The sequence below is a fragment of the Pelodiscus sinensis genome, chromosome 2, assembly GCF_049634645.1.
Source record: "Pelodiscus sinensis isolate JC-2024 chromosome 2, ASM4963464v1, whole genome shotgun sequence".
NCBI lineage: Eukaryota > Metazoa > Chordata > Testudines > Trionychidae > Pelodiscus > Pelodiscus sinensis.
The window spans coordinates 219,410,649-219,436,507 of NC_134712.1; the positions used below are offsets into that span (position 1 = coordinate 219,410,649).

The following is a 25,859-nucleotide window of genomic DNA, read 5'->3' on the forward strand; positions in this document are numbered from 1 at the left end:
TTCAGTTTACAAAACTGTTATCCCTAATGAAAATGCTGAGAGTAAGTGCTTAATTAGAATGCTGTGCCTCTGATGATGACATTTTTTCTTTATTCTTTATTATGTGTTAATTTGGCTTTAATAATAAATTCTTAATATATTATTAATATACTTCAAAATGCTTAGAGTTCATTCAGTGTGCAGTATACCACAATTGGTCAAGAACACATGCAGATGCCTGATGGTTATTTTACAGGGCTGGAAAAGATATGGCGCATACTGTTACTCTGTTGGACTGATGCCTGCAACATTTTCAGAAGCAAATAAAATCTGTGAAGGGAATAAGAGTTACCTAGCTTCTATTGAAAATAGGTATGGTAATGACTTTTACTTTTACATTTGTGCTAAGGATGAAAATAACTTTATGCCTTTTCAGCTTTAAACAGCCTAGAACTTCTTTATCAAATCTAATGTGTCAAATAAAAAAGGTCTATTCTGAAAATAAAAAAATCAAGATGAAAGTTAAAGTTACCTGCTCCTTGATTTAATAAAATGTCCTTCTAAGGGAATTAGACATTTTTGTTTTGGGAAAGTGCTTTTCTGCATTACAAAATCACCACCTCATGCCGTAGCTGCATTGCTAATTTTAGTACCTAATGCTCAGTAGAACGCCCCAAAATGGAGGCAAAAGCAAACAAATTTCTGATTTCCTCTTTCCCATCCTATCAATCAGGACTTCATGGTTTAGTGAAAAGCAATAAAGAGGAACTCTGTTGTTATAAATTAAGAATATTACAAAGTCCATATGCTGCCTAAATCATGTTAGTAATTATAGCTTGTTTTGATTAAAAATAATGCTACCATGAAAACAAAACTCAATTTCTCTTTGGTTTATTATCCTTTTTTATAGGTATGAACAAGCCTACCTGATTAGTCTGGTGGGGCTGAGGTCCGAAAAATATTTCTGGATCGGTCTTTCAGATGCAGAGGAACAAGGGACTTTCAAGTGGACTAGTGGTGAAGCAGTTCTGTTCACTCACTGGAACTTAGCAATGCCCGGTATACACTGCAGTGCTGTGTGATGTATTCTCTCTGTATTTAAATATGTTCTTAAAGATTGAATGTTGAATTTCCAATGAGATTTCATTCTCTGTCCCAGGGTTCCTCAAACTTCATTGCACCATGACCTCCTTCTCACAACAAAAATTATTACATGACCCCAGGATAGGGAACTTAAGCCTGGGCCTGACTGAATCCCAACTCCTCAAAGAGGGGAGGCCAAAGCGTATGCACATCAGACCCACATGGGTGGCCTGTAATCTGATCCCCGCTACCGAGGGCTAAAGTCTTTGGGCTTGGGCTTCAACCACAGATGGGGAGGGTTGGGCTTCAGCCTGAGGTCTCAGCAAGCCTATGACCAGTCCTGCAAACCCCGTTAAAATGGGGTTCAACCCACTCTGTGGTCTTGACCCACAGTTGGAGAACTGCTTCTCTATCCCTTTGTAGATTTTACAGTTGTTGACACAACGTGAGGAACATCCACACTGCAAGCATGTTCTTTCAACAGTAAATCAAAAGAACAGAGGGCTTTTTGCACAATTGGTAATCCTCATTCTACAAAGAAGAAGCCTTTTGCGAAAGAGCTCTTTCGTATAAAGGTGTGTGTGGATGGGGAAGAGGGATTTTTTTCAGAAGAAGAGGGAAGTGAAAAAAGCACAGGTGCCCTGGTAGCCATTCTGTCCATAGCAATCACTGCTTATATGCGAGGTAGCATCCAGGCAGTATGGACGCTTTTGAAAAAGTGCATCGCTTTTTCAATGCACTTTTGAAGTGTGGACATTCTCTTGTGCAAGAAGTTTTTTTGGAAGATCTCTTCTGAAAAAAGCTTCTTGCACAAGAAGCCTGTGGTCTAGATGTACTTATGGCCTAATTAAATCTCCCGTCCTCCTGTATGGCCAGACTTTCAGAATCCTTGCCATTTTTATTATAGGCAAGGAACACAGACCACTTCCTAGAGCCTTGTGTCTTGAGTTGGTCTCACATTTATACCTCTAACTTGGGTGATACTTAGCACTGCATAGAAGTAGCCAAAATAGAGAACTAGTAGGTACCGTGTTATGTTCAAAGTTAAACAATTGCATAACTAGAGATTATCATACTTTGGTTGTTACATTTGTATTGCTAGCATGAATATATGGACACTTCCTTGCAAACTAATATCTAGAATAGTTTGTTGGGACTTGATCCAATGGGAAACACTCACAATAGCTTCAATAGATAGCTAATCAGCTAGTTCTTTAAATCATTTTGATACTAAGGATTTTTGGGGTGATTTAATGCTCTTTACTATATAGAGAGATAACATTCTGCAAACCATTTTCATAACCAGAGCAGAACTCTTTATTTACACTCACATTTAAAACCCTTTACACAATTAGAGTAGCAGATGGGCTTAATCCAGTTTTGAATGTCTTTGCAGTAAATTCTCCATCTTTTACCACATCAAATGTATTAATGTAAGTAGAACTTTAATTTCTTTAAGAGTAGAGCCCTAAGCTCAACCAGACTGTGAGCCAATCAGGGCAGGGACTGTCTTCAGTGTTTGGAAGACACCTAAAACATTAGTCCACTGTGTACACATTACAACACTATTTAAACGTGTCAGACGCTACTTAATACATTAATAGTGTTTCCCAACAGTGGCCATGGGCCTACTTTAAGAAATCTTCTAATGGATTGCTCTGGAATTTATTTATAGGCCCCGTAGCCATGGGGCCTTTTGGTTCCCATTGGCTCTGTTTTGCTGTTTCCAGCCAAGGGGAGCTGCAGGAAGCTTTCAGATAAACAAACCAGAGCAGCACATTAGCAGCTTTCTCAAACTGAGCCTGCAGCCCACTTTGAGAAAAACCACATTAATAAGGATAAGTCTATACAGTCACGCATAGCTCCAAATAAGCTATGCAATTTGGGCTACACAAATTGTGTAGCTTATTTCGAGAGAGAATACTATTCCAGTGTCTTCCTTATTCCTCATAGAATGAGGTTTACAGGAAGCCAAAATAAGATGCCTGTTATTTTGAATGTATTTTGAAATAAAAGGTGTGTTGTTAAGGCACGCACAATGCTATTTTGGGATAACGAATGTTACCCTGAAATAGTGCCACTGTGTAGACGTATCCTAATAATAATAATAATTAATAATAAATATTAATTTATTATTTATTATTATTATTTTGTCAACTAGTTTGCACTATTTTATATCTCATTAAGGAAAAAAGCCAGGCTGTGTTGCTATGAGAACTGGAATGGCAGCTGGATTATGGGATGTACTCAGTTGTGACATGGTGGAAACATTTCTCTGTAAACAATCTGCTGAAGGATCAACACCACCTCCTGTTCCTCCAGCAACTTCTTCCCCCACGTGCCCTCCAGATTGGGAACCAAGTGCTCATAGTAGCTCATGCTTCAAAGTAAGTACTAAACTAATCATGGAAGGTGAGAAGCTTCACTCTTGATTTTAAGGAAAGGAGGGAACTCAGTTCTCTGTGAATTACCTGGGACTAGACTAAGCAAAGCAAGCTCACTTCAGATCACTGAACTCAGTCCTGAAGACCCATGCCCACTGAGGAATGGAAGAAGTTCCATGGCCACTGAGGAATGGAAGAAGAGCATGTCCCCAGTAAGGGTGCATCTACACTGCACCGTTATTTCGAGATAACTATGTGAGTGTCTGTATAGCTATTGCATAATTCCAAAATCTGTAAACCTCATTCTACAAGGAATAATGCCTATTCTGAAATAGCTATTTCAAAATAAGGCATGTGTAGACTCTCTGCTATTTCAAAATAGCCCCTCCCCAGGACCATTCTAAGTTATTCCTTCCCAGTGCCTCCGGGGCTCTAAATAGAGATAGCACGTCTATATTAGGGAAGACTGCTTTGGACTAATTTTGAAGCTTCCCTGCAGTGTAGACGTACTATTTCAAAATAAGCTACTTTGGAATAGCTTATTTCAAAATAAGCATGTAGTGTAGACACACCCTAATATATAGGGCTCGCCGAACCATGGTGAGCCCTGCTCGCCAGCCATGCTGTCCGGCGATCTGTGCATGCACAGATCATTCTGCACATGCATAGATCGCCCGAACCTAGCTCTTCAGGGTTACAATCTACTCGCCACGAGCGAGTAGATTGTATTATTTGTCGAGCCCTGCTAATATATTCTGACTTGGGGATACACAAAAAGGCACTTCTTTACATGACGTGTTGGAGAGTTTGAGTGAATATTTCTGTGGAGTGAGTAATGGAGAGTGAGAAAGGAAGCAAGAACTGATGTGGAAGGTGATTTGAAAAGATGGGAGAGATTGAAGGAAAGGAAAGAAGTTAAAGAACACTGACCAGAACAGGAAAAGAAACGAAAGAAGTGGAATGGATTAAGAAAGTAGAAAAAGACAGAAATATTATATACTAGAGGAAAATAAAATTTCAGTAGAAAATCCGGGAGGCTGAAAATGAGTTAAGGAAACTAAAGGGAAAAGGAGAGAATAACAAGAGCAGATCTAATCTTTCTGAAAATTACTTAATAAAAGGGTAGTGACAAAATATTGGATTAAATGATACAACAACAAATTTTGGCGTCAGTGGGATTATTTGAGTCATGCTCACCACTGTTGATAAAGGGTTGCATATTGCACACAGGATGGAGTGTGATATAAGCTGGGCTCTACCACATTCATGTCTATGAAAGACTGATCATGAAATCTGATCTTTTGTTTGCTATACTAGTCCAATTTCATGGGAGGTACAAGAGCTTCTTAATTTGGGGATGTTGACCCAAAACAGAGTTGCAGGAGGTTGCAAGTTTATTTAATGGGGGTTGCAGGATAGCCACCCCTATTTCCCTTCAGAGCTTGGCTCCCAGTCAGCAGCTACTGCTTTCCAACTACCCACCTTGGAAGACACATACAGCGACTCAGAAGTAAGGGTGGAAGTACCAAAACACCCCTCCCCCACTATAGCCATGCAACTCCCCTCCACACACAAACTCTTATTTCAGTCAGGACCTTTACAATTACAACATTGTGAAATTTCAGATTTAAACAACTGAAATCATTAAATTTAATATTTTTGAAATCCTTTGATTGTGAAACTGACCAAAATGGACCATGAATTTGGTAGAGCCCTAGATATAAGGACAAATGACATGTGGTGTGGGAATATACACGTTAAGTTCACCCCAGGCACGAGAGAGTCTAAGGTTTGGCCATTGTTAAGAACAGGACAATGCTCATATTTGGATAAAATCTCTCAAGTATGCTGGTGGGTTAATGTTTAGAAGGAGCTTTGAGTGCCTCAAAAGAAAAGTGCTCAGTGTCAGATGTCTGCTAAAAATACTTTCGTACTTCTTTTGACCTATGAAATGACTTAAGTTAGAAGTGCGGGACTGGTGCGAAGTGTGTCCAACATGCTTTGGGATCCTATAGAATAAAAGGTGTTAAACAAATGTAAGAACAGTTTTTGTTCTAGTGCTAGAGATTAAGGAGACCCTGTTGTGTTTTAGTTCTGTAGTTTTTGTTTTTTTTAAACAAATCAGCCAAAGGTAATTTTGATTCTGATTCCATTATCCCCTTATTGGTCATGTTCTATGCTCACTCACTGCTCAAACCTCTTCTTTTCAGGCCTAAGCCACCCTACTCAACATACCCTGATACTCCTCACACATTCATGTTTCTCATGTCTGACAATTCTCCTTCCTACCGATATCACAAGGTATCCTTGGCACTTTCACAGCTCCTATGAGTTATAAACTGAATTCTTCCCCTCTCTGTTGTTCTAGCAGCTATAGATCCACCCCTTTATTCCTCACTTCTGTGAGTGACAGATCTCCATGCAAAGTGGAACAGGCACATTTACAAATAGCGCACTCTGTAACCCATTACCTGTACATGACATGCTCTTTGACTTGTCTAGCTGTACAAAACCCCATTTTAAGGGGTTTAGATGTTGTGTCTCGATTTTGTAATATAATGTAGTATAGAGGATTGTTTTAAAACTATAGTCTCTTTAGTGCTTTTGTCAGAAAACACAAGAACAAAAGAAAACATGGTTTGAAGCTCGAGATTTTTGCAGAGAAATTGGAGGAAATCTGGCCACGGTCCAGAGCAAGGAGGAAAATCGTATAATAAAAACTGCAATAAAGTAAGTTTCATTATATTCTAATGGTATGTCAAATAATAACAATCTTCTGTGTTGGTAAACATTATCAAATTACTAATATTCTTAGTGGTAACATGTAAAAATAATAACTTGGGTATTCACTGGAACTTCGTAAATCAATTTCGTGATATCATTTGGGAGATTTGTTCAATAAAAAGCTACATTTACAAAAGGAATAGAAAATAGGGCCAATGTGACTCATCTTTAATCAATGAACCATTTTGAAAAAGGAAAAAAAGCAGCTCTGAATTGATATTTTTTTTCTGTAAAGAAGACACGGTACAGAAGAAACACAGGTTCAGATCAGCAACATTTATAGTTTTAGTTCATCAGCTTCTTCTATGGAATCATGTCACAATTCCCTGGTTACTTGTAGCTTCCTTGAGATTACGCTGGTTTAGGTCTCAGGCCTTGAGCCATCACTTTTGTCAGGATGGATCTCATGATCCTCTCACTCTAAACCAGGACCTTAGGCTGCCGTCTCTTGCAATGAACTCAGCAGATCTAAGTTCAGTTAAGCACTTGAAGATCTATTTTCTCAGCAGCAGTGGCAGAGTTATCCAGGGATCATGCAGCTTTCACTAGAGCAAAATATTCTTTATTCAGGACAAGAGTATTACACATAATACACAACTTAAAAACAATAAACCACTTCTACACATGCCTTGCTTATCACATAGAATCACTCATAGGTTTGAATGACTTCTTGTTCTTTTCACAGGGCCTGTCCAGGGCTGGCCTTACCATGAGGCGAACTGAGGTGGCTGCCTCAGATGCCAGAGTGTGGGAGGGTGCCACTGGGACCCAAAATGTAGAAAATTGTGTCTGCTGCTGGTACAGCGAGAGGACATGGGGGCATCATTTGAGCTCTCCATCTCAGGTGCCAAAATGTTATGGGCCGGCCCTGGGCCTGACTGTCTTGTTTCCAATTTCCAGTCTGCCCATTCTTGGATAGAGTGTGAATCAACATCTCCTCTGGTCAAGGCTGATATTTTACATAATTTTGGCACCTTTGTTATGGTGCACTTCTTGAACCAGATCAAACTGGTTTATGCTATTTCCAGAGGAACTAGCAAACACTTGTTACCTGCTTTTTACCCCATTGTCTTAAATTCCTTCAGTAAACATCCTTAATCTTACCCGCTGAGCCAAGGAATAAAGTGACTGACTAGTCATCCCATAAAGAGATTGATGACATTTATAAAGTTAATACAATAGTCTTTGAATACTCTATCATTCCAGGGCATTGCACTGGTCATATCATATACTAGTGAATTTGATCTGAAGATACTGGCAGCTGTAAATAATTTGAACTTGCAAGTTGAAAGCATCAAAATGTCAATCCCTCTGATGGATAGTGAGGTTTTTCCAGAGAGAGTCTGTGAAATCCTATACAGGATCTCGACCCAAAGCTCACTGATGTCAGTGGAATTCCTTCTGCCGCTTAATTGGGCTTAGGATCAGGCCCCATATTCTAAAACATTATATTTTTATTACATAAACTATCCTTATTTCTATATTTATATACTCTTCTCTTCCTGTAATATATCCTAGAAAAGGTGGATCCCTTTATGGTACTTATTGGATTGGTATATTTTCTTTGAATCCTGATGAAGGATTTGCCTGGAGTGATGGCTCTCCGGTGAGTAAATTATTTTTAAGTCATTTTCTGAGTTCATGAGGAATTTTCTATATTCTTATCTCTGTCTGTTCCTCTCTTCTCCTCTTCCTCTCATAGGCCCTGATCCTGCCAACACTTACACTCTTCACTTTAGTCCTCTGAGTAACTCATTGAAATCAATGGTACTTTTGAACACTGATCACTATGAAATCAATGGGATATTCAAGGGAGTAAAATTAAGCATGTGTGTAAGTTTTTTTTCAGGATTGGGGCCACAGAACACTTTACTCTGATTTCAGCATTTACATGAAGAAATGCTTCTTTTATTATCCCCTACTCCAACCGCAGACTTCGTGGTATCTGACATTTATTATAAAATGTACAGTCATCCCCCACTATTGCCAACACTACCTTCCCAGGATATTTACAGTCATACTCCTGGTTAAAGATCCAAAACAAGCAAAAAAAAAAAAAAAAAAAAAAAGAAGAGGATCATGTCTTAAGACAGGCTTCGTTTGACTGCAAAAGGTCTCATATTCTAAAACTGTGAGCCCTCCATTCACAGCACCCTTCTACAACTCCCAGAAAGTCAGCCTTAGGCAATGTGGCAGTGAGGGAGGTCTAGGCTGGATATTAGGAAATACTAGTTCACTAGCAGAGTGGTGAAGCACTGGAATGGGTTGCTTAGGGAGTGGTAGAATCTCCAGCCCTAGAGGTTTTTAAGGCTTGACAAAGCCCTGTCTGGAATTATTTAGTTAGGGTTGGTCCTGCTTTGAGCAGTGATTTGGACTAGATGATCTCCTCTGAGATTTCTTCCAACCCTATGATTCTACGAAAGGCAGCAAGAGAATTGCAGTGCTACAGTAGGGCAGACCACGGTATGGGGTGTCTGAAATGCACATATCCCAAAGAAGTATGGGACATGCCTATTAGTAAAGTATTTATAAAGAATTGCATTCAAGTTGCTAAAATAAAATTGTTTAGGTTGCAAGGTCAAACATTTGAAAGTAAGGAAATGCTAATTTTACAGTGGCCCACACAGCCTTTCACTGTTGCCTTTTCTTATGCACTGCCTGAGACAGGGCTCCTGTGGAAAACATGAAGATATAGTAATTATCCAGTTTCCAGTGTTTGAATTTAAGTTAAATGCCTGTAACATTCTTTTAAGATTATTTTAATATGTTTAATTTCCAAAGGAAAAAAACATTTCTATTATGTGCACCTCTAACAGTGGGGCCCCATTATGCATCCGGTGATTATATATCACCAGCAAGGACTCGGCCCTGAACCTTCAGCATTATTCCACAGTCCTCATTCCCCAAACAAGAAGATGTGAGATAGGATGAATGCTTATGAGAGTCTTAACTTGAAGTGACTATTTCCTGAGCAGGGGCCTCATCCCTGCTTGTTTTAGAGATGCACGTAACTATTCCTCCCCAGGGAGATTTTAACATATCTCATCATTTATGGACCCAGGGAGACGCACTCTGCTGCTGTTATTGTATGCAAAATACAGAATGTGCAGATCAAAAGGAGGGCAGGTAAACATTTTTGAGCCATCCATATTCTGGGCTAGCTGTGGGGTGCTCTAGGTTACAGCAGCCTTACCTGGCTGCCTATAGGCTGTTCTGCATTGTGCAGAATGTCAGTTCATCAGTAGCAATCAGAGCTGTGAAGAGTTCCCTCCCATCGCCACCATGACCCTTATGATGGGGTTTGCATACATTGGGCGGGCACTGCAGCAGTGTGCAAGGGGGACTCTCTACCAGTATGCCTATAGTAGCCATGAGAGAGACAGTTCTATCATGCAAATGGTCAAGTGAAGTTTATGCAATACATACAGAAATGCCACCAATAAGACTGAATGAAATTTGCAGCCAGAGAAGAAAGTACACATCGCTGTTCCTACCCTAACATTGTGTCTGAGGCTCAAACTGTGGATGGAAAAGCTCTTCACAACAAGAAATACTTGATCCCAGGTCATCTTAATCCACCATTGGCTCACTGTGTGATGCATGAAACTACGTTCATCCTCACGAGGACTGTGCAAGTTATTTTCACTACACCCCTGCTCTCCCAATCCCATTGAGTTAGGGTATGTCTACACAGCAAAGTTATTTCGAAATAACAGCCCTTATTTCGAAATAACTTTCCTAGCATCTACACAGCCAAACCACTATTTTGAAATTAAATCGAAATAGTAGAGTGCTTATTTCGAATTCGGTAAACCTCATTCCACAAGGAATAATGCCAAGTTCGAAATAGCTAAATTGAAATAAGTGCTGTGTAGATGCTTATTTCAAAATAGGGGGCCTCCAGCTTTCCCAGGGTACCCTGGTGGCCACTCCAGCCTCAACCAAGGACACTCCACTCCCTCCCCTCTCTCCAGAGCCCTTAAAGGAGTAGACTCTGGCCACAGTGCCTGGGCCAGCTCCAAGCCTGACAGCCCAGAGCCAGCAGTCACTGTCCCTGACCCAGTGGTCCCAAAAAATGAGCCACCAAGCCACTGGCAGCCAGCCCTCCACCAGTCCCAGGAGCAGTCTGCCAGCTCCCAGGAGTCTGCTAGGGCCCAGAGAAGGTGGGATCCTTCCTGATCCAAGGTGGAGATCATGGACCTTATTCAGGTTTGGGGGGATGCCCCCAATGTCCATGATCTCTGCACTAGATGGAGGAATGTGGCCATCTATGGCAGGATATCTGCCAGCCTGGCCACCAAAGGCCACATGAAAACCCAGGAGCAGGTTTGCATGACAATCAAGTTGGTCTGACAAGACCCCCAACCCTGAGCCCTACGTTTCCCCTCCCCCCTTCTTCCCCTTGCTTCCCTCTTCCAGCTCCCTCCTCCCAGGTTTCTTCCTCCCCTCTCTCACCCTCTCTTCTCCCCTCTCCTGCCTCCTTTCCCCAGTTTCACCAGAGTTTCATTCCCTCCCTCCCCCAGATTTGTTAAATAAAGAGAGTTTGTGTTCATGAAAATATGTGTTTATCTGACATCAGGAAGGGGGGTTAGGAAGGGGTAAGTGGAAGAACGTGAGGGAGGAATGAGGCACAAGCCCCCAGTGGGGCAGACGAGGGAGGCTCTTAGTGCTCCTCAGGTTGGAAGTTCTCCCACAGGGCCTCCTGGATACTGACAGCCCCCCAATGGACCTTCCAAATAGCAGCCTGGAAAAAGTGCAGCCAGGCTTGCAGCAACATGTCCAAGAGAAGCACCAGAGTGCCATGGGGCAGCTCTGGCTCCATGTTTCAGAGTGCTCTGGTGTCCCAAATGAGGGCAATCAGAGCACACAGAGACAAAATGCTTTACTGTCCTCATCGAGGTAGACAAGGAAGCAGGGAAACCTGAGAACTGGCTGTCCAGGGGGGGTAACTTTAAACACAGACCTCAGATATCCTCAGGCAGTAGCTCCACACAATAAGTCCTGAACTGGTGTCCTGCCAGAACTGGTTCCGGACAGCCTTAAATGCAATTCAGAGTCCACTCAGTGTGGATGCACTATTTCTAAATGCATTTTGTATGTGGATGCGTTATTTCGAAATATCTTATTTCAAAATAACTATTTTGAAATAAGATATTTTGAAATAACACTGTAGTGTAGACATACCCTAAAAGAGACTAAATCTGTAAAACAAGCCCAGGTTACTCTTAATTGACAACGCAGAAAACACCGTGTCCCCCTTTAAGGCAAAAATAGTAACTAAGCTGTTTTCTACAACAGGTAAGGTACATAGACTGGAGAGAACATTCAACAAATCGGAAAGGAGACACAGACTGTGGAGTACTTAATGGATACAGTTTTTCCTTACATTGGGAGCACGCATCCTGCAACGTTCTGCATGACTGGATTTGTCAGATAAAAAAAGGCAAGATTACTTCCCCCTTTAAATGAGAAAACTCAATACATTTGTTTTTTTAAAAGTCCCTTTGGTGGGCTAATTAAAAGCAAGAGGTGAGATTTTGAAAATTACATTTTTCTTAAGGTAATGTGAAAAAAAGCATGGGCTAGATATCACATCATATTTAAGGCTGGATTTTCAAGTATGCTATTCAACATGCATCTGTGTATGTTCCTAAATAAGATTTATAAATAACTAATGTGTTTGCATAGGCCCTATCAAAAGCAAATTCAGCATGTGACTGGTAAATATTTTTATAGGTTCATGCCATAAAAGGTAATATTTTTAATAATTATGTTCTTTGAAACATTAGTCTTTTATACATAGATATGTCTAACCAAAAAAACAAAACATAAAAAGGAAAGATTTCAGAAATAACCATAGATCGAGTATCCTCTTTTGTGTATGGATAGTTGCATTAAGTGGCACTGGAAGAAACTACAAATAATTTTGGATTAGATCAGAGAGTATGGACTGATCTGCATGGGTGAGATAATTTCTCTGGAATCTTTAGTTCTTTTCTAATTAAAAACCTGCTTGTGGTAACTAGGGTTTTGGGGTTGGTTTTTTGTTTTTGTGTTTTTGGTAACACAAGTATGTCTAGAAATATTGATGAAAATATTTTGTAATAGTTTTGTAATAGTTTTTACATTTTAATTAATTTTCTAGTACAAGATACGCATAATTATAACTTGTATATTTATAGACATTACCTGAAAAATCCACACTTACACATTTTTAAATGTAACAGTTGAGTAGTGTTTTGCAAAATGACGTGAGGGGAGGAAAATAAACTGGTTTCCTTAATTTAAACATAAATGACTAAGAACCCCTTTTGGTTAAAGGGTGTTACACTAATATATCCAAAGTTTTTTTTTTTTTTAAATCTTTACATAGTTAAGTTATCATACTAGAACTTTGTAAAAAGTTCAATGAAACAGTTGAAACCATTCAAAACTGGCCAGATCTCACTTCACACTCAGATCAGAGCAGGAGGTTTGTGTTTGATTTTCCAGGCTTAATGATCTTTTTGCCAGTGTTTGATGGGAAGGTTTCTTTTCTATAAATATTGTATTGAATCTTTAGCAACTCTCTCATTTGGTCATTTTAGATAAGTCTGGTCAGAGAGCTCTTTAGCTAGGAACCCAGGCAGCCTCCCAGGTGGATGTTTGGACAGCTTAGGGAATTAAAAAGCCATTTGTTTGTTAAGCAGGTGAGGTAGCCCAAGGAGCTAAGTAGCTGGGGAATCAGGAAGCTTTAGAGATCAAGAAGCCAGGAGGCCAAAAGATGGGGTGCCCTCATGTCCGCTAGGTGGGCAGCCCTGGGACCTAGCCTGATGGAGAATGGGGTATTCAGGAACCAGTTAACTGGGGGTTTCAGGCAGACAGGGAAGCCAACCAAACAGGAAGCCAAGGAGCCAGCAAGCCTGGGAAAGTTGCTTAGTCACTCAACAAAGTTTCCTATCTACCAGATAGGTAGCCCAGGAGCCTCACAGCCCAGGAGCCCAACAGCCCAGTAGCCCACTAGCAAGGCAGGCATTTTAGGGAGCCAGCAAGGTTGGCAAGAAATCCAGCATCCTTGTCTGGTTCCTATTTAAAGTAACTGTTGGTGGAATAGACACATTCCCTCAGAATCAGCATTAGAGCTATCCCGGCTGAATGGGCACATGACAGTAATGCTCTAAGCTCCCCTCCATTCTTAAATAATAAATCAAGTGCTCCTCAGGAAAGCAATGGCCAAAAGTCATGGCTATCTGATTCTATAGTCAGTGGCTGATGACCCATGTATTCATATCTTAGCAACATTCAGGCACGATGACACTGGAGTAAATGTAAGGAAAACTGTATCTAGATTAAACTTAAAAAACAACAAATGGTCTGTATCAGAGGGGTAGCCGTGTTAATCTGAATCTGCAAAAGCGGCGAGGAGTGCTGTGGCACCTTATAGACTAACCGAAGTGTTGGAGTATAAGCTTTCATGGGCAAAGACCGACTTCGTCAGATGCATGTTTCGTGCATGCATCTGATGAAGTGGGTCTTTGCCCACGAAAGCTTATGCTCCAACACTTTGGTTAGTCTATAAGGTGCCACAGGACTCCTCGTCACTTTAACAAATGGTCCGGTAGCACTTTAAAAACTAACAAAACACATAGATGGTGTCATGAGATTTCGTGGTCACAGCCCACTTCTTCAGATGACCAATAAACAAAAATGTATTGTTTGGTTCTGAACATCCAACACTATGGTCATTTGAAGAAGTGGGCTGTGACCACAAAAGCTCATGATATCATCTATATGTTTTGTTAGACTTTAAAGTGCTACCAGACTATTTGTTATTTTTTAAGTTTATCCTATACAGACTAACTCAGCTATCCCTCTGAAGCTTTTGAATCTAGATTGTGGTGAGCAGGCCCATCTGGATGTTAGATCAATTTTCTGCTGCAGCTGATAGAATTTAAATATGACCTTTGAATGGACCTTCCATGATATTTTTCCAATTGAAAAACATTAACATTGTGATGGTGGCTAAAATAGATTAGTTAACACTACATCACTAGTTACTATACAAAATAAATATTTCTTGAAGAATATGTGTGAAATATATTTCACGTTTAGATTTTCTCTTCTTTTGCAGGAATATCATTAAAACCAGAACCAATTAGCAAGTATGGTAAGCATTTTTTTTAAGTTGTGTGTGCGTGTGCATGCATTAACTCTTAGTAAAACTGCTATTATAGAATACACTTTTTGTGCTACAACTGTAGTAGTTAAGGATGCATTATTTACTTTCCAGAATATGAAATCACTAAAGACGGATGGATTATATATGAAGACAAGCAGTATTTTTTCAACAGAAATGAGTTTCCTATGGAAAAAGCACGAAAGTTCTGCCAGAAGGATTTTGCAGATCTTGCTGTAATTGAGAGTGAAAGCGAAAGAAAGTTTTTATGGAAAACTGTAAGAATAATTGTTTGTTTCAGAAATAAATAATATAGCATGGCAGGAAACAAGAAAAGATACTTCTGACGTTCAGTTTCTGAAACTTTGGAAAATATAGATTGAGATGTGTCTTATTGATAGGAGTGGAGCTGTTAAATTTTTTTGGATGAAATTTGCCTGCTGTTAAATTTTTGAAACTTGTCCAAATGATACCTGATTATTGCGAAAAATGTCACTAGATATGTTTGCATTCCCATCAATGGACCCTTGAGACAGTCCCACATAAGTATATGACAGGAAGCCTGGAGCCCCTCAGTTCTATTGACATCTGTGTATTTGACTAGCAATTTGCACTAACACAGGACTGAACAAACACAACTTCTGTCTCACAACCCACCAAGTAAATGAGTAAATACCACTTTCCCCATTTTATAGTAGTGAAAATTGTGGCTTGAAAGTTATTACAGAACTTTGCAGTATTTAGGCATCTAACTAAAAGTGGTGCTAAATGTCTGCAGTCCCTAGTGACCTTAGATGTCCATGTAAGCTATGGTTACTCAAAGACCTCTCTAAAGCAGCCCATTTAGGTCCTGACTCAGGAAAATACTTAAACATGTGATTAATGCTCCTCTGTTTAGAATAGTATTTCAGTACATGTTTATCTTTAAGTAAATGGTTAAATCCCATTGATTTCAATTGTCTTCTCTTTAGTAATCAGTTGAAAGAAAATTGCTACTAGTTTTGCCTAAAACTTCTTTGTGTCATGTAAAGAAACTATTTAATGAAAATGGCATCTTCTTATCTTAGGGTATCTCCCAGCATGAGTCCAGATCATATTTCATTGGTTTAATAGTGAGTCTTGATAAAAAGTTTAGGTAAGTAAATATGAACATGTACCTTTTCTCTCTCTCTCACACACACACACACTGCCATCAAAAGTTGTGAAGGGTCTATTAATGCTACCATTTTTCAACTCAATTATAGTTAGTTGTGTACTAATCTTACAGAAGACTGTAAGTGGCTGACGAAGTAGAAAGTACTATGGCAATCAACTTGTTTCCTAAGTGAGATATAGTCAAATAACTACCATCTTTTTAGCGGTGCAGAATCCTGTATAACACTGACCTTGATTGTTGGTGGGCCCTCTGATACCTGGTGTATGAGACTCTGTTACGTGAGCTAAAAGGCCCATTCTCTTAGTTAAGGCTGCAACAGACTTATCAATCGAGGGGCTACTAGCAGGGGGACAGAGCTTGTATGAAGCAGACATGGGTTAAACCAGCTCTCCATGATGCTTCATCATGTCACTTCTTTGCAGCTCACTGTGGTATCAAAGCTGCCAAATGTTGTCATCATTTTGACAAACCCTTTTCCTCGTTCCTGACTCCCATTGAAACTCCATGTCTCTCTCGAATCCAGTATAACCCGAATCCTTGAAGGTTTCATGAGTTCCCCCCTGCTGCCATATACAGAGAGAGTTTTTTCCCCAGGCCCATCCTTCCGACTGGAACCATTCTACATATCATATCTCTAAGTTATTGCCATATTTGATAGTCATTATGTGTATTAAAACTGATTGAAAACTATTTCCCAATTTATTTAATGATTTCTATCAATCAACAGAAATGGAAAAATATTTTTTATTTTTTCATTATTTACCAAACTGTAATATTTATGTTTATGTAATTTATCTCAACAAAGGAAAATCAAAGTCAAGAAGTACAAATTCCTGACCTCTGATGTACATGGTTTTAGTCATGTAACTTTATAGCTAGAGGACATCATCCATCTAACATAAAATGTAAAACAGACATAGAAATTACGAATGTACCCTTCTGGATTCTAGACAAATAATGTGTGTAATGGATCTATGTGCCCCTTTCTAAAAGCAATTTGATTAATAACTACTATGACATCTTTTCTCTTAGCTGGCTGGATGGAACCCCAGTGAACTATGTAGCCTGGGCTCCCAATGAACCCAATTTTGCTAATAATGATGAAAATTGTGTGGTCTTATCACCCAACGGTAAGTGATAGGACTAGGATCTTAGATTTTATTTTTGTATGTACAGAATGAAGATTCCTCTGTATTGTTTCTGGCTTGCTGCCACATCATGTGGCCTTTTGGGACTAGTCTTTTAAAGGGCATGTCATCTGAGATAGGACTGATGCTGGATAAGCAGGAAAGGCCTACTGAAAAGCTGCCACACTGCACATTTCATTCCTCAGAATTTTACAAGTTATGTACAAAAAGTATCACTATATGCAGAGCCTTTGGGATGGATGGTAAAAGCCATCCAGTAGGTTAAAAGGCAAGGGCACATATTTGTACAATGATAAGGGGAAATTCCTGATAATAAAATGGTCTATAACATCCACACACAACAAAGAAAGTTTCAGAGTCAAATTTTCCTCTGTTACATCAATGGGGGCTACATCAATGCAAGTGAGATGAGGATCAGACCTTCTGTTTTTAAGATGTGGTCTGAAATCCCCCTGGCACTCAGTTTATTACCTTTACAATTAAGAGACTAGAAAATCCTGTCCCGACTTTAACCTCTGGCTCCACAGAAACTTAACTATTTGAAAACAGTTGGCAGGAAATGACAAAAGTTCCATTTCTAATGTATATTTTCTTTCATTGTCTTTTAATAATCTATCTAAATATGTTCCTGCCACAGATTCTCCTGCCAAACATCCAGCTATTACTTCTCTAGCTGCATCCTTGGCATTTCTCCTGTTTCAGCTCCATGTGAAAGAAAGCAGAATTAAGATTGATACAAACAGTTTATTGTTTTGAGCCGATTCCTTCTCCCTCTTCCCTCCCCCCACTTTCATGTCCATTTTAATTGCCCTGTCATGGTGTACTGGCTAAGTAGCTAAATGAACAGAAGTTCCTGCCAATAAAATCTACCTTTGTAAATACCACATGAGTGGTATGTACATTTCCAAAGTAGCTTAACTGACAATTGATTTTAAGATGAGTCTATATTGTACTTTCACAGGACATACATGCTGTTTTAAACAAAAATAGGAAGTGCCAGATTATCATTCCATTTATCAATATTATTCATTCAGGGTACGTCTAGACTACATGGCTCCGTCGACGGAGCCATGTAGATTTGTTGTTTTGGCAAAGGCAAATGAAGCCGCGATTTAAATGATCGCGGCTTCATTTACATTTACATGGCTGCCGCGCTGAGCCGACAAACATCTGATCAGCTGTTTGTCGGCTTGTGCGCTAGTCTGGACGTTCCCCCTGTCGACATCAAAGCCCTTTGTCGGCAGCCCCGGTAAACCTCATTCCACGAGGAATAATGGGGCTGCCGACAAAGGGCTTTGATGTCGGCAGGGGAGCGTCCAGACTAGCGCGCGAGCCGACAAACAGCTGATCAGCTGTTTGTCGGCTCAGCGCGGCAGCCATGTAAATGTAAATGAAGCCGCGATCATTTAAATCGCGGCTTCATTTGCCTTTGCCTATGTGTCTAATCTACATGCCTCTGCTGACAGAGGCATGTAGTCTAGACACAGCCTCATTTACTTACTATATTTAATTTTTTTCAGGCTTCTGGAATGACATAAATTGTGGATATCCAAGCCGTTTTATCTGTGAAAGGCGCAACAGTACTATTAACACAACATTTGCTCCTGAACCTCTAGGAGGCTGTCCAGAAACTTGGCTTTTGTTTAATAATAAGGTATGTAACACATATTTTCAGTAAATTGTATTTGGCAGAGTTGGTGAACAAAGAACGTCTTTTTATGGTTATAATATTACATTGGACAGTGATTATTTAAATCTGCATGCTGTTTGGAAGGTTGGGACATTTTGGAGATATTATACTAATTTAAACTCTCAAGAAATAAGTCGGTAGGTTGAATTACTTAAGACAAAAGAACTCGTCAGGTTTTTGCTGATATAACTTTTACTTTCTCCGTTCTTCTGCTCCCCTCACCTCTAGTGGTTTATGTCCATTTTAGCAATTGAAATTATCAGTGGTCTACTTGAAAAATAACATAAAACAGTCCTCTTAACCACAGACGGGTGGATGTGTTAGTCTGTACCTGAAAAAACAAAAAGGAGACACATGGCACATGCCGCTCTCAATCCTCCAGGATTTGGGTGAAAGGGTCTAGTGAAGACAGCTATTTTGAACTGACAGGGGCACTCCAATCTATGCTGGTAGTCCTGATTCCATGAGGAGAACGGGAAGTCAAAGGAAGAGTGTTCTCCCTTTGACTTCCTGCAGTGTGGAGTGGACAGTGCCAGAAATCGAGTTAAGGTACTTCAACTTCAGCTATGCAATTAACATAACTGAAGTTGCTTATCTTAATTTGACCTTGTCCCATAGTGTAGCCATACCCTAAGAAACTAACAGATTTATGAGAGCATAAGCTTTTGTGGGTAAAATCCATGAAAACTTATGCCCTTATAAATCTGCCAGGGTATGTCTACACTAGCTCATTAGTTTGAACTAGGTAGGGTAATTAGGGCAAGCGGAGTTGCAAATAAAGCCCGGGATTTAAATATCCCGGGCTTCATTTGCATGTTCCCGGGCGCCGCCATTTTTAAATCCCCCTTAGTCCGAACTCCGTGCCTGCGGCTACACACGGCACGGAGTAGGTAGTTCGAACTAAAGATCCTAATTCGAACTACCGTTACTCCTCATTTGCAACTCCACTTGCCCTAATTACCCTACTTAGCTCGAACTAACGAGCTAGTGTAGACATATCCCCAGTCTCAAAAATGTCATGGGATGCCTCGTTTTGTCCTCTTATCTAGTATAAATTAGAAAAAAATATTTTAATGTTTATATATCTATATCTATATATATAAAATCTCCATGAAGCTTTCCAAATGGCTGGATTCAGAATGAAACAGGAAAAATGCTAGCATGTTTCAGTATAGGTTTATGCATAGCATTGGCTAGAAATTTATCTTTGGTGATTGAGAGAGATTCTTGGGCTGGTGTTCTTTGCTTCTATTTGTACTTCTGAATATTGGTAACAGGAGCAGAATCCCTTGATGATCAATTGTTCTGTTTATTCCCCTCTGGGAGTTGTCCACTATTGGAAGATGGGATACTGCTTTAGATGGACCTTTTGTCTGACTCACTGGCTGTGTCTAAACTGGCATGATTTTGCGCAAAAGTGGCCGCTTTTGTGCAAAATCTTGCTGCTTGGCTACACTGACTTTGTAATGTACAAAATCAGTGGTTCTTGTGCTAATACTCTGATGCTCCTGCTCAGGGATAAGCCCTCTTGCGCACATATTCTTGCGCAAGAGTGCCAGTGTAGACAGCAACGTTAATTTCTTACACAAGAAAGCCCGATGTCTAAAATGGCCATCAGAGCTTTCTTGCACAAGAGAACATCTATACTGGCATGGATGCTTTTGCGCACAAGCAAATCTTTTGCACTAAGGCACATGCCAGTATAGACAATCTCTTGTGCAAATACTTTTAATGGAAAAACTTTTCCGTTAAAAGTATTTGTGCAAAATCATGCCAGTCTAGATGCAGCCACTGTGTCCATTCTTATGTTCTGTTTTCTTTCCACTTAAATACAATTGCTGCTGTTACTTTACAAACCCTGTATTACTCTTGTATTCTGAAAATGTTAGGTGATGAGCTCTGTGAAAATGCAGATAGTTCAGGAGCATGAGTGATCACTAGAAAGAGTCACAAGTGGGAGCATGAGAAACATTTGAGATCAGTGTGTGCAGCTGAATGACTATAACTGTAGAGCAACATATACACCCAATATTTACCACCCATTTTTCTCTTTTCCCAATTTCACTTTCATTGAGGCTGTGTCTAGACTATGGGTTTTTTCGGAAAAACAGCCGTTTTTCTGAAAAAACTTCACTTACGTCCACACTGCTATTGTAGTCTTTTGAAAGAAAATCAAAAGAAAATTGAAAGAACACAGGGGTTTTTCCAACATTGGTAAACCTCATTCTGTGAGGAAGAATGCCTTTTCTGAAAGAGCTCTTTCAGAAAAAGGCATGTGTGGCTGTGGAAAAGGGAGTTTTTTTGAAAGAAGAGGCTTCCAGAAAAAAGCACAGGTGGCCACTTCATCCATAGTAACTACAGTTTAAATGTGAAATAGCATCCATTCAGTGTGGACGCTATCTTTCGAAAAAGCAGATAGCTTTTTCAATGCGCTTTTGCTGTGTAGACGCTGTCTTTCGGAAGAAGTTTTTTCAGAAGAACTCTTAAAAAGCTTCTTTCAAAAGAAGCTTGCAGTCTAGATAAACACTGAGAGTGGTAAAGCCAGGGGAAGGAAATGTGAAAGGGGCAGAAAGATCAAGTAGTGATCATTGTGTTTGATTTTAATTTATTCCATAGTTGTGACACTAGACACTGTCTTATATTTCATAGTGTTTTTGTTGATATTTTATTACCTGACAGGTAGGGAGCAAATAAAGCCAGGATCATGCGTGTTCCACAGTCACACAATTAGTCATGGTATTCACTCCTTGCTCCAAAGAATGAGCTTTCATTTCTACCAGAGTGCCACATAATTTAAAATGGAGATTGAATATGACTGCATTCTAAAGATAAGATAGAACAGATATTAGTTTATCTACTTCCCTCCCCCAACAACATACACATAATTTCCAGTTATTCATGAGGGCTATTAAATAATTACATGGAATTGATGCATTTGGAGGCCAATATTCTTGGCAACAAGACTACAATATTTAGTCTTCTCCTCATAATATTGTACAACAACTAATTATTTTCTCAAAAGCAATAATACATCTCTGACAAGGAATAAAACTACCAATATATGGCTACATCTAGACTGGCAATTTTCCGCAAATGCTTTTAACGGAAACATTTTCCGTTAAAAGCATTTTCGGAAAAAAGCGTCTAGATTAGCACGGACACTTTTCTGCAAAAGCACTTTTTGCGGAAAAGCATCCGTGCCAATCTAGACGCGCTTTACCGCAAAAAAGCCCCGATCGCCATTTTCGTGATCGGAGCTTTTTTGCGGAAAACAAATCTGAGCTGTCTACACTGGCCCTTTTGTACAAAAGGACTTTTGCCCGAACGAGAGCAGCATAGTATTTCTGCAAGAAGCACTGATTTCTTACAGTAGGAAATCAGTGCTTTTGCGGAAATTCAAGCGGCCAGTGTAGACAGCTGGCAAGTTTTTCCAGGAAAGCGGCTGATTTTCTGGAAAAGCTGGCCAGTCTAGTCACAGCCAGCGTGTATTATGCAAGCCATTCCTGCACCATCATCAACCTTATAAAACCCTAGTTCAAGCCACCATCACTAAAAGAAAGAAATTTGGTAATCAATAATCTGAATCATAGACTAATGATTCTAGCTAGAATCAAACACTGCAGTGTTGTGCTGAACATAAATATGGCTATCTAAGTATTGTGGTGGTTGGTCTCACTTCATTTCACTCGTCTCCTAACCCTGCAATCCTTTAGTTCTCCATTTTCTTCATTCTCCCCATTCCTCTTATTCCTGTTCCCTTACTATCTTCCTCTCCTTGACTGTGTCCAGACTCAGGGGTTTTTTCGGGAAAAGTAGCGGCTTTTCTTTCGACGGCGGTAAACCTCATTTCACGAGGAAGAACGCCTTCTTTCGAAAGTGCTTCTTTCGAAAGAAGGCGTTCTTGAATGTAAATAGGGCTTCTTCGAAAAAGAGCATCCAGACTCACTGGGTGCTTTCTTTCGAAAAAGCGGCTTGCTCTTTCGAAAGTTCCGCGTGCAGTCTAGATGCTCTCTTTCGAAAGAGGCTTGCAGTCTAGACATAGCCCTTCAGTTTACTTCTCTTTCCTCATTCCCCTATTTCACATCACCTATCTCTTCTAATCCTCTACCTGCACCCCAAGTATCCTTTCCCCAAAAGTTTCTACATTTCTGTAACTTAAAGTGTCTTGTATATTCCCACTATCAACAAACACAGCGAGACCTAACATAGCACATGCCCATCACCATCATCATTATCTTCATCTGGTTTCCTGGCTTATGCAAATTACTGTGTGAGCAATGGCAGTATGTACACATACACACCTTGCATAGCCCAAATAAAAGCTGCCAGACAAGGGGAATATGGGAAGACACGCTATACCAAGAGAAATACGTGCCATAGAAGAGTACAGGAAATTGCTATCCATCTAGTCAGGGAATGCCACCAATACCTTCCTGTTAATTTAGTTTGTCTAGTAAATATTGTATATTTATGGTTACAAAATACAACCCCCATTGATGCTTTTTTCTAATCTGACTGCCAAAATAAAAACAATTGATAATGGAACTTCTAGCATTTATTAATTGTACTGTTTTAGCTTCAGAATAATTTAAATTTTATAAAACACTACAGGTTGGACCTTGCTGGTCCGGCATTCTCAGGACCTGTCAGGTCCCGAACGAGGGGATTTGCCGGACCAAGGGAGGTCCTCCCCTCCTGGCCCATGCCGTCACCGGGTTAGGGTACCAACCTGCCCCCACTGCTGCCCCATCCCTGTGGGTCTCTCTAGATGCCACCAGCCCTACAGCAGCCGGGGCTAGAGTGCCATGGCTGGGGCAGAGCTCCACAACCACCTGGCTCCATGGCTGGGGCTGCAGCTCCATGGCCCGGGCCGGAGCTCCACAGCCACCTGGATCCACAGCCAGGACGGGAACTCCACAGCAGTCTGGCTCCAAGGCTGGGACTGGAGCTGTGCAGTCAGGGCCGGGGCCGGAGCTCCACAGCTGGGGGCCAGTGCTCCCTGGTTGTCACTGGAGTTGGGGCTGGAGCTCCCTGACCGCTGGAACCAGAATGAGGCTGAGGCGAGAGGTCCATGGCCAGGGTCAGAGCTCCCTGGCTGCTGCTGGGGCTGGAGTTCCATGGCAGCCACTGGGGCCAGAACTTCCTGCAGTGCCGTCTGTCTCCTCCTCCCCCCCCCCACACACTGGGCTCCCAGCTGAGATGCCGGTGCCCCCTATGGTGCTCCTACCCCGCCGCCAGACCTCCCTGTTCCTGGGCTCTGTGATCCAGGAACATCCGTCCATGCCAGACCACAGATGTTGCAGACCAGGGAGTCCTGGTTGAGGGAGGTATAATCTGTAGGATAGAACTATAATGTAACAGAAGAAGGCTTTTAAGATCTGCAGAAATGGATGAGGATTGGCTTCAGTTTCACTAGAACTCACCAGATTTAGGCTTTTCATGTGGAAAAGTAATTAATATCATGTCTGTTTTATTCTATTATATTGTTTTCATACAGTAGATGGAAAGCAATAATTTCTCCTATGAAAAGCACTGTAACAAAATCTGCATATTCTCACTGTAACAAAATCTGTCATAGTGGGACAAGATGTACATTAACAGCAAACCTCTAAGTTGTTACAATTCACAATTTTTCAGCCCATGTTTGGCAAAGTTGAAATTACAGATCCTAAAACTTTGCTAGTCTTCCCATCCTTGCTTTTTTTCTATGGGAAGATGATTAACACACGAATAATTAGTCTGATACACATATAACAACTTCCATTTGGTTTGCAGCCTGGAATGAAATATTCAGTTGATTCTTTTCTTTTCCAGTGTTACAAAATATTTGGCGCCAATGAAAATGAGACATTGATGTGGCATGCTGCACGAATGGCTTGTATCAATTTGGGAGGAAACCTGGCTTCCATACCAAATAAAGAAGTCCAAGGTATAATGTGTGAACCCTTCTACTTAAACATTAACCAATTTCCATTCAACAATTACAAATGAAGGCAAAAATGTAAAACTGTAGTTATACATTCTACTATTTTTGCCCATTGTATAAATGTAACAAAAATTGTAGTTTGATAAGAAATGGACCTTGGGATCCTAGGAACCTAAAAACTGACACATCAGATTAAACCAGTTAATCCTGCGTCCTGTTTCTGAGACTGCCCCAGTATCAGAAACATCAGAGGAAAGTGCCAGAAATCTCACTGTATGGTTACAGAATAATCCTCCCACCAGGAAATCACTTCCTAATCCCATCAATTATCGGTTGGCTTTTCCCTGACGTGAGAGTTTATATCCATTATTACATACAAAAAACAGAAGTTAGGAAATGTCAAAAGTAAGATTGCCTGAATTCAGACTACATGATCATGATATAGATTTAAGATATAGATTTAAATTAAGATCAGTAGATTTCTGAACTTGAAATCTACTGATCTTAATTTGGCTGCCATGTGTGCCTTCATTACGATACAGCCTTTAATAATACATACAGATTAGGGATGTAATAGTGTAGTTGATTAACCAATAAACAAAGCATATCATTTAATGCTATAGACTACACACATTTTCCCCACCCTTTGCCTGTAAATTGTTTAGTAGGCTGACCAATACCTTAGCTCAGTTCCAGCTTGTACTAGATCTGGGAACTATCCTGCAGCAGCTCTGCATTTAAAGTGTATCAGGAGCCAGGTGAGCAGGCAGCCCGGTTCAGTCCTGGCTCACGCCAGGTCAGGGATCTCAGACCCTCCCCCCATTTAGGGCAGGTCTACACTAGAAGTGGGACATTGGCTCAGCTGCACCAATGCAGCTGTGCCACTGTAGAGATTCTGTTGAGGACGCTTTGTGCTGATGGGAGAACTACTCTCCTTTTAGCAAAAATTGTTTCCACCTCTCATGGAGGTAGAGAAATGTCAATGGGACAGTGTTATCTGCCACCTAACCCTGGTGTAGACAGTGCTTAGGTTGCTCTAACTTGTATGGCTCAGGAAGGTGATTTTTCACACCCTTAAGTTGCACAATTTAAATTACTTTAAGTGATAGTGTAGACCTGCCCTTACTTTCAAGCAGGTGGGATTTTTGCAGAGAAATGTTTTTACCATGACCTTAGTTGTGGACAAATGTTCATTTATTCTGTCTGGAGAAAACTGTGCTGAGTTTCTGTTCATTTAAAATACTTGCTTCTTTTTAGCCTTCCTCTTCTACCATTTAAAAGAAGTCATGACTGATACGTGGATTGGATTGAATGATATAAATAGTGAGTTGTCATTTCTATGGACGGATGGAAGTGGTGTCTCTTATACAAACTGGGCCAATGGTGCACCTACCTACAGACGCACCTACTCTCACTATTATTTTGATTATGGTAATCCTGCTGGTGGTGATGAGGATTATCAGGAGGTAAATCATCATTAAGTAGCCATGAATGATTGTAGAAGTGTAACTGTACTATCTTAGAATCATAAAATCATAGAGCTGGAAGAGATCT

At 40.4% G+C, this 25,859-nt stretch overlaps 1 protein-coding gene across 3 annotated transcripts in view; it reads left to right on the forward strand.

Moving 5' to 3' along the window:
• Positions 1-25,859, forward strand: part of LOC102456704 (macrophage mannose receptor 1-like) — a 67,814-nt gene that overhangs the window by 20,872 nt on the left and 21,083 nt on the right. For all 3 annotated transcript variants that reach the window (XM_075922471.1, XM_075922473.1, XM_075922472.1), the window contains exons 10-22: positions 236-351; positions 890-1,038; positions 3,250-3,449; positions 6,046-6,176; positions 7,749-7,836; positions 11,529-11,673; positions 14,341-14,376; positions 14,500-14,663; positions 15,453-15,520; positions 16,574-16,671; positions 18,210-18,343; positions 24,194-24,308; positions 25,563-25,771. In XM_075922471.1, coding sequence (XP_075778586.1) covers positions 236-351; positions 890-1,038; positions 3,250-3,449; positions 6,046-6,176; positions 7,749-7,836; positions 11,529-11,673; positions 14,341-14,376; positions 14,500-14,663; positions 15,453-15,520; positions 16,574-16,671; positions 18,210-18,343; positions 24,194-24,308; positions 25,563-25,771 — 1,653 coding nt within the window. The remainder of the gene's footprint in view (positions 1-235; positions 352-889; positions 1,039-3,249; positions 3,450-6,045; positions 6,177-7,748; positions 7,837-11,528; positions 11,674-14,340; positions 14,377-14,499; positions 14,664-15,452; positions 15,521-16,573; positions 16,672-18,209; positions 18,344-24,193; positions 24,309-25,562; positions 25,772-25,859) is intronic.